Source organism: Chelmon rostratus, chromosome 2, assembly GCF_017976325.1.
Source record: "Chelmon rostratus isolate fCheRos1 chromosome 2, fCheRos1.pri, whole genome shotgun sequence".
Lineage (NCBI taxonomy): Eukaryota > Metazoa > Chordata > Actinopteri > Chaetodontiformes > Chaetodontidae > Chelmon > Chelmon rostratus.
Window position 1 is genome coordinate 1,223,437 of NC_055659.1, and position 9,497 is coordinate 1,232,933.

The 9,497-nt window shown below is 43.2% G+C and overlaps 1 protein-coding gene and 1 pseudogene across 1 annotated transcript; both read left to right on the forward strand.

Annotated features, from left to right (window-relative positions):
- Positions 1-957: 957 nt before the first annotated feature.
- LOC121611596 (zinc metalloproteinase nas-33-like) lies at positions 958-4,834 on the forward strand. Its single transcript, XM_041944225.1, has 10 exons — positions 958-1,051; positions 1,225-1,294; positions 1,436-1,618; positions 1,750-1,896; positions 2,088-2,131; positions 2,250-2,921; positions 3,077-3,173; positions 3,451-3,636; positions 3,821-3,973; positions 4,108-4,834. Exons 1-10 carry the CDS (start codon positions 1,009-1,011, stop codon positions 4,160-4,162), a joined length of 1,650 nt encoding a protein of 549 aa, XP_041800159.1. The 5' UTR covers positions 958-1,008; the 3' UTR covers positions 4,163-4,834.
- Positions 4,835-7,101: 2,267 nt separating this feature from the next.
- LOC121611971 lies at positions 7,102-9,297 on the forward strand (annotated as a pseudogene).
- Positions 9,298-9,497: the final 200 nt, after the last annotated feature.

Genomic DNA, 9,497 nt, shown 5'->3' on the forward strand with positions numbered 1-9,497 from the left:
GCTCTGTGATGATAGCAGTGTGGTGATTCAAACATTCCTGTGATTCTGAGCCTTTAAACATGTTTGTCTGCATGTTTGCAACCCTCAACCTCTGTGTTCTACAGTGACTGTTGCAAAGTTTTCATTCAGTCGCGTCACAAACAGCCAAAAATCTGCTGCATCCTGATTATATTCGATATTCTACCTGGAAACAGGGCTGTCAACAGACTTGCTGGGGGCCCGAGGACAAGAGACCATCATAGCCCCCCCCCCCCCCCCCCCCCCCCCCCCCCCCCCCCCCCCCCCACCCCCCCACCCCCCCACCATATATATTTGAAATATTTAATATGTTAAAGTGTGTAAAGTATATGTTGAGTAGAAAATATTATTTAATTCATCAGGCAATGATTTAATTAAAAAGAAATATGTGAATGTAAAGTAAAATAAATTAAGGGTCATTCAGGGGCCCCTATGGTCCCGAGGCCCGGGACAACATACCCGGTTGCCCCCCCTGTCGACGGGCTTGCCTGGAAGTATTACAGCATGTCATGCACTGATGGTAAACATGCATATTTACCCAAGCTGGACCTTCTCTCCTGTAACTTCATCTCTCCTCAGAGAAGAAACAGATAAAAGAACGAACGTGTAGGATTTGCTTCGTTCATAAAATCACACAATCATGAAAATGAACTCTGACATGCTTCCACACCGCTGACACCATCTGCTGCTGGGACTGTTTTAATTATACAACACAATGGCAGTGGGTGCGGTGACATTCTGACAGTAATCATCATTATGTGATCAGATGTAAAAGGTACCTATGGTACGAGAAGAACAGATTCTTTTGGTTTTGAGTGACAGCATAGTTCTGTCTGTGGTATGAGGAAGCAAATACATATGATCATGAGCCAACACACACCCATTCACAAAGAGGTAGCGTGACCATCTCCATGTCACAAATGTATAAATTGCAGCACCTGCAGTCAGTGAAGTCAGTCTCTTCACACATTGGACACCGACACATCAGACATGATGTGGGCCTTCATTGCGGTTTTTGTCCTTCTGACAGGACGTGAGTATGAAGTGCTTAGAGGAGGGATGTGATTTCAACAGTTGTGCTAATGCCTTTATGAAGATAAAAACTGATTTACCTGCAATGACCTGTGTTTCAGCACCTGTTGCTGCTTAAATACAAGTTGTTGACGAATGTTGACGATGACGATGATAAGCACATGTTGTTTGCAGGTGCACACAGTATGGGGGACGTTGCGCATCTTGTTTGTGAAGAGAATCATGTCGTGTCTCGCATTGAAAGGTAAGTTTCACATGAAGGTGAAATCAACTTCTGAATGAGTCTCCACACTGAACTATCTATAATTTACTGTCACGTCTATACATTGTGTTTTTCACTGGTGCCTCTGATGCTTCCACTGAATCACTTTGATTTATGTCAAAGCTCCCTCAGTCTGAATGACAGCGATCGTCAATGGGAAATTGAATGCAAGGAGTTCGTCACGGAAGATTGCGCCTGGTCAAGCTTCCACAGCTTACATGAGCAAGATCTCAGCTTCAAATGTCCAGCCAATCAGGTGGTTGCTGGCTTCTTCAGTGATTCCATGAAGAAACGGGGAAGCAGAAGGTTGGAAGCTTGCTGAACTCATGCATTGCACTATTGTTTTGTGAATGAATGATAAAAAGATAAGATAAAAAAATGTTGGAGTTTGATTAATATACAAAAAAAAAAAAGTGTTTTGCTCGATCCGATTTCAGGTGGAATATCTACTGCTGCTCTGCACCAGACCTGACCACATTTGACTGCCAGGAAACCCCAATGGTCAACGAAGACTTCAACTGGAACATCCCTGAAGACAGCTTCCTAACAGGCATTCATGCAAAGAACAGCAAGAATGACGAAGGGTAAGCGTACTGATCGTAATTCTACTTCCAATGCATTTACCACATTTTTATAAGTTAAACAATCTGCTTCTAAACCAAGGACCATCAGAATGTTCAGATTTTGTACCACAGCTGCCAGTCGAGCAGAGTTTTTCTCCATAATGTCTTCAGCTTTCTAATAACATGATGACATTTTTTTTTTCTATTGACAGAGACCACCGCTGGAGCTTCACTCACTGCAGAGGAACAACAGGGGGTGACCAGCTTCTTTCTGCTTCATTGACTCATTAATTGATTGATGTAGGAGAGCTATTCACATTTCATTTTTCTACATACATTTGATTTGACTCAATCTTTTTCAATCTCTTTTTTAGACTCCCAGTCAATCAATTCCAAGATCCTTGCTGTGAACAAACCAATAGCAGGCCGTTTCATTCAAGGAGATGTTGTTATCAAAAGAGGCAGGAATGCAATTGTCTGTGATAACTGCAAATGGCCGAAGACGAGGGGTCAGGTTAAAGTGCCATATACATTGGAAAATACCTTTACCACCTTCGAAAAGGACACGATTCTCCAAGCTATGAAGGTCTTCCATCAGAGCACCTGCATCCGGTTTGTTCGTCGTAGACGTCAAACAGACTTTGTCGAGATAATCAAATCCTCCGGATGTTGGTCATATGTTGGAAGAATTGGAGAGACTCAGCAGTTATCTATAGGCCAAGGATGTGCTTACAATGGCATCGTTCAGCATGAGCTCATTCACGCACTCGGCTTCTGGCATGAGCAAAGTAGAAGTGACAGGGACTTTTATGTTAGGATCAACTATGAAAACATCATTGAACAATACATACATAACTTCAATATACAGAACTCAAACAACCTCAATGTCCAATATGACTACTCCTCTGTGATGCATTACGGAGCAACTGACTTCTCAAAGAACGGAGAGGATACCATCACTCCCCTCTCGCCCTCAGCACAAATAGGCCAGAGGTTTGGCATGACAGAAGATGACATTCTGAAGATCAACAAGTTGTATGGCTGCAGTAAGTATACAGATAAATAAACCAAACATGTAGTTTACAAAAGAATGACTTGTTTTATGAGTCGTGCACATGCTGGATAAATGTATGTAACTTCAGTCTGTAAGACATTCCATGGTTTAGACCTTTGCTGTAACTCACTCACGTTCTTCTTATAGCGGATAACCTGCGTAAAAATGAAGATTGGGACAATAAGTTCCATCGCAGATTGCATCGCAAGTGTCCTCCTGGCCAAGTTGTTTCCAGCTTTGCGAGGTAGGCGCATTTTACTGAGTTGATATTCCAGGATATAATCACCTACAAAAAGCAACTGTGTGCCACTGGTCAAGTTATTCTCAGACAAACATGATGTGTGGTCTAGACTTGGGTTTAAAAGTACACCTGTGACAAAGCTAAAGTAGCTCTGTTTGTTTGGCAAACGCTAAAAATGCCTTGAAATTCTTAGACTTTCATTGAAATCATAAACATATTCACTCTTATTTTGTTAAATATACACAAAGTTCTCTAACATGCTTATCTGTTTCCACACTAGTTTCTACAATAAGAAAAAGAAAGATCGATTGTGGCGGATTTCCTGCCAGGCCTTCAATTCAAGCGAGGAATGCCACTGGTCACCTTTTGTGAACAATTATCAGGAAAATATTGACTTCAACTGTCCTGACAACGAATTGATTGCAGGGGTCAGCAGCACACACGGCAAACGCAAGGCGGACAGGAGGTGAATCTCTGTTTTTAACCTTACTTATCATTGGAACAGTCAACTCAATGATCAAACATATGTACAATAAACCGTCAGTGGTGGTTAAGTAAAATCCAGCTGCATGCATGTTCACACAACTAAAAGCAAACTTCAGCAGTCTTCTCTGATGGCTAATATAAAGGAACACCCTGCTCTTTTACAGATGGAAGTTTTACTGCTGCAGTTTCTCTGATTTTACCACGGCCAACTGCACAACATCAGCAGTGGTCAACACCGGGGGGGAATACCTGAGCTTGTCAGTCCCCAGCAGCAACTTCCTGACAGGAGTGAATAGCTCCTATGATATGGAAACTCGGTAAGTACATTTGTCTCACTTTATCACGGACACACATCCGTATCTCATTGCTATCCCACTTTTCACCAGCTGTGCTTTGTGCAAATGATATTACCAGTTTGGAAATACCCTTGAATGTTGTTTCTCGTTCACAGAGATCGTCAATGGAGTTTCTCATACTGCCAGGGGAGCACTGACAACGGACCATGATACCAGATGCACGGTATCATAATAAGCATGAAGGGTGTTTTTCATATTGTTTTAATCCATTTTCATGAGCACAACTGGTTGAACAACATGGGGAAAAAGGTATATTAAAAATATATAGAAATTACTATCTATGTCCTACAAATGGGAATCAGAAATTTAAGGCATTTTATTATCGTGGCAACTTTTTCACCATCACTCGTGGGTAAATTATGGCCTGCATTTATCAAGATCAGAAGTACTGATGTAAGATCATTAAGAAAGTTCCCCCAGCAGTCTCCTCTAATACTGACCTGAAGTGTGGTTTTAGTATGTTGATGTGAGGGAGTAATGTTTTCTTTGGAGTTGTCCCGTGTCCTTTGTTTAGCATAAGTGGCAGAGTAGATATGTCAGGTGTTGGTCTTTATGTCTTGTGCTCTGTCTCTCTCACAGTCTTTTATTAGGTTTGTAACGTTAAATGTTTGCATATCGGTGTTTTGCAATTCATTTCTAATCTCGATTAGATCATCAGGTCGTTCTGTCAGGTGAAACATGAAATTCATTGGGGTGATTTCATTTATGTGTAACAAGTATAACATTCATTTATGGAAACTATGTCTGCTGTATCGTTATGTAATCTCCATAGATATCAAGACTTGAATGAAACACTGGGTTTTCTGAGCTGGGCTTTACTGTACTGACTTGGAAATAAAGTCAACATGCACTATAATATCTGAGTTTGTGGATTTCATCTCCTGGGTCAGTGTAGACCCCTTAGACCCCCTGCTCCTCAATTTTATATAGTAGTTGTTAAAGACTGAAGATAAAAGAGGCGTCATATTTTTGCAAAACAGTAATGATGAGTATTTCCAAGAGACAACAACTCACATCCTAGCGCAGTGGTGATCATAAATATCATCAGCTGAAGCCATAAATTCCTCAATATGTTTTTATTGGGAAAGAAAGCTGACTTCTCTTGCTGGCAGATGGTGCCTGCATGTACCAGGATGCATTGCGATTGAGCTTCTGATGCATTAGCACTGAGCAAGCTAGCTGCTGGGTGCTAATCAAACACAACTTTGCCTAGTCCACCCATTAATTAACTGGCTTCAAATGAGAGCTAATGTTCACACAGTTTCCCTGGACTGTCCCTCAATATTACAACATTCATCGAACATTGCCTCAGCTGGTGGGAATACAATAGCTAGCCACATTAGCCATGCAACATGCTAACACCAAGTCAACAGGCTAAACTGCAACATGCTAAGAACACATTCAACAGGCTAAACTCCAACATGCTAACACCAATTCAACAGGCTAGACTATTGTACATACAAAACAAGTAGTAAAACAACATAAACAGGGCAAAACTTACGGATTCCTCATTTTCCATCCACGCTTTCTCCCCTCACCTGCCCTGCATCAGCGTCATTAGCCCCACCCTGCTCCCAGTGCCAATCAGCTCTTTCCCTGTTCTCCGAGTTCATCTCATTCCTCTCACCTGGGCTTCACCACCCTTTGCTCCAGCTGCACCTCACCCCCCTCGTCAGTTCAGTTTGTGTTTTAGTCCACTTTTCAGCTCAGTCTTTGTCAAGTTGTTTGTCTCAGTTTATGATGTTCTCAATGAAGAGTTCTCAGCTTGATCCTGTCTACCTGGTCTGCTCTCCTTGTGACAGAACACTGAATGTATCCTCCTCCATAACATCCTTTGCACTCTTATTCTGGGATGCTTTTTTTTCGCTGCTGGAAACATAGCTAGTTTACAAGCAAAGAGTGTAGTTTTTGAGCAGCAAAAAAAGAGATGAAATCCAAGCAGAAATCAGGTCACCTCTGTCAGTGTAGCATCACCTGAGCTGGTGTTGGAAGAACAGATTCTGCAGCAGAAGAACTAAGCTTTCATCTGCCATCAACACCGACTGGACATTGTGATGCCCCATCAACATCCATGTAAAACATGGTGAATTTTACTTTGAAATGCCAGCAGCTGTTTCAAATTATACCACCAACATTTAAAAAGGCGTGGCCACACAAATATTATGAGAGAGTGAAATAAGCAGCAGGGTGGACCAACAGTGCTGAATATAAATATGAAAGAAGATCCCTTAGTGGTAGAGGTACCTTAGAGGTACACACTACCGCAAGATGTTTATTTTAGGGGCGACATACAATGTGTTGCCAACCCCGCAGAACCAAAGACTCTGGGTACAGGGCGACCAATCGTGCCCACATTTTGTCAGGTTGTAGAATTAGCTTATCACAAGGCCGGTATACATGGTGGCATAATCAGGTGCTGAGAAGCTTAGCCGCAGGCATTGAAGGGAGAAGGAAGCAGGTCAACTTGGGAGGAAATGCTAGTTGCGCCCCAGGAAGTTTATAGTAATCTGAGGCCGGACATTGTCTTATGGTCCATGAGTAAAAAGACTGTGTATTTTATTGAGTTAACCCTCCTGTGTTCTTCGGGTCAATTTTGACCCGTTTTCAAGTGTTTGCATATCGTAACTATGGTTTTCTCTCATATAATTGCTTGAAAATGACATGGATGGTTACATACTATGCTCTACCATACTAAAATTAATTATGACTATATCCTTTGAATTATGTGTGTTTTTTTATAATTTATAGCATCTGTGGTCTTCCCGGGTCAAATTTGACCCGGCCACAATAAGTGGTATAATGGATTATACTATTGTGCTTTCCAGTACAATAAACACACGCGCACACACACACACACACACACACACGCGCGCGCACACACACAAGCACATGCACACACACACACACACACACACACACACACACACAAAGTTACTAATTTGTAAACTTGATTCCATGACAACTTTTGATGCGCCACACCCTTCAAAGCAACAGGTGTTTCTACTTTGCATTATGCCTCCAGATAATGCAATCATCAGACCTGCCTCAGCTCCCTCAGAGCATTTCACATTTCATTTTGAGACAGCACCATGAAGAGGAGCTACAACTTAGCACAGGCTCTTGAGCTCATTTGGAGCCCGGTTGAGGAGGAGATAGATGAGGAAGAACCTGCAGAAGAAGAGGAAGAAGTGTCAGAGGAAGAGAACATAACTGAAAATGATGAGGATTATGCTCCAACTGACGAGGAGGAATCATCTGATGAAAAGGAACCTGCTGATACTGAAAGTCATTTCCAATACAAAAATGGAAATGTAGTCTGGTCCTCCATTCCTCCAACTGACCGAAGGCGTATGTTGGGTGCAGAGAGGGAGAGGAGTCCCCGAGGGCCAACGAGGTATGCTATTTCTCGTGCTGATAGCATAAAGTCTACATTTCACTTGTTTATGTCAGAAGAAATTGAAGAGGTGGTACTTCAAATGACGAATAAGGAGGGGTGTCGTGTGTATGGTGACAAGTGGGACGAGATGGACAAAACTCAACTAGGATATTTGGGTCTTCTTATTCTTGCTGGCGTCTACAAGTCCAGTAAAGAGAGTACATCTAGCCAATGGCATGCCCAATCTGGGAGGGCAATTTTTCGTGCCACCATGCCACTGAAGACATTTCACATCCTCTCAAGGGTAATTTGTTTTGATGATCGTGACATCAGACCAACAAGCCGTGCAAGAGACAAACTTGCTGCCATCCGAGAGGTGTGGGATAAGTGGTTGTGTCGCCTGCCGCTCATGTACAATCCTGGTCCTGATGTAACAGTGGATGAGCGCCTGGTCCCACTCAGAGGTCGCTGTGCTTTCAAGCAATACATGCCAAGTAAACCAGGAAAATACGCCATCAAAATCTGGGTAGCCTGCGATGCCCAGACGAGCTACTCCTGGAACATGCAAATGTACACAGGCAAACCTGTGGATGGCCAGCCGGAGAAAAATCAGGGCCAGCGCGTAGTTCTCGAGGTGACGGAGGGTCTTCAAGGAAACACACCATCACCTGCGATAACTTGCCCTTGGCCAGGAGCTGCTGAAGAGGAATATGGCCATGGTGGGAACGGTGGGGAAGAACAGACCAGAGCTTCCCCCTGTACTGCTGGCGACAAGAGAGAGGGAAAAGTTCTCTTCCCAGTTTGTGTTCACTGACACGCATGCTCTGGTCTCCTACTGCCCCAAAAAGAGAAGGACTGTGCTTCTCATGAGCACTCTGCATCGGGACACTGCAGTTAGCGCCATGGAGGTCAAAAAGATCGCCCAGATCGTCCTTGACTACAACAGGAACAAGGGGGGAGTCGACAACCTCGACAAGGTATTGTCACCAGTGTATACAGCTGCAAACGGATGACAGCCCGTTGGCCCCTTGTGGTTTTCTATAATATGATTGATGTGTCTGCATACAACTCCTTCATCCTGTGGAGAGAGGTCAACCCAACTTGGAATCAGGGGAAGTGCCACAAGAGGAGGCTGTTCCTCGAGGAGCTTGGGAGAGAACTTCCCCACACACCAGCCTCTGCCAGCTTGGTAATGGAAGTCCAGCAAGGTGCAATGACCACTGCAGCAGCTCCCCCTCACCAAGCTGCTCCTGTTCAGGTGAGTTTGCGTTGTAAGATACAGCATTGGCTTGTTTTTTGATCTTTTTGGTTGTTTTCCTGTTTTGTTTGCTTCTTGAAGGAAATGTTAGAAGAGGCCGCTAAATCTAGTCTGTGGTTTAGGCCTCCACCTTCAGCACCCTCTAAACTTTCTACCCCCTACCCGAACCAGGGTTTGTATTCCCACCCCGCTTTTATTGGTGCAGTTTTTGGGTCAGCTGAACGTGGCAGTGCTGTTTGGATTGTGTAGGAGCAGTGTGAACTGGCACTAGGGGGGTTGACTCTGGGACGCCAGAGTTCACCGCCTAGCCTCCTGGAGGTGTAGTGGGACTAAGTAGGCGAAACACCGTTGTAGGGAGGTTTCCACCCGATGACCCCCAGAGACGTGTTAGGAATCACCGCTCTTTGGCAGGTATAGAGGCAGATTAGAGCTCCAAGGTTCTTCACTGAGAATGAATCCTCTTTTTGAGCACAAGCATCTTGTGTTGAAATTGACTATAGCTTAATTCTATATTTTTATCTCACTATTTTTTCTTATATTGTTTTTTATATTTTATATTGTATTTTTACCCCCTGGTTTATAAATAGTCTTTATATTGTTCTTATTTGACATGCCCTTATGTTTCCACCCTTTAAGCTGCTGGAACTGTAAATTTCTCTTTGAAGATTAATAAAGTATCTATCTATCTATCTATCTATCTATCTATCTATCTAGTCAAAGATGAAAGTAGGGATTGGATACAAACCCTTGTTCGGGTAGGGGGTAGAAAGTTTAGAGGGTGCTGAAGGTGGAGACCTAATCCACAGACTAGATTTAACAGCCTCTTCTAACATTTCCTTCAAGAAGCAAAC

What these genes read in the sequence shown, in the direction of transcription:
- LOC121611596 (XM_041944225.1), top strand. Translation starts at nt 1,009, where the DNA reads ATGATGTGGGCCTTCATTGCGGTTTTTGTCCTTCTGACAGGAC. An exon ending in TTTTGTCCTTCTGACAGGAC is followed by an intron (nt 1,052 to 1,224) that starts GTGAGTATGAAG and finishes TGTTGTTTGCAG; the next exon opens with GTGCACACAGTATGGGGGAC. An exon ending in GTCGTGTCTCGCATTGAAAG is followed by an intron (nt 1,295 to 1,435) that starts GTAAGTTTCACA and finishes TTTATGTCAAAG; the next exon opens with CTCCCTCAGTCTGAATGACA.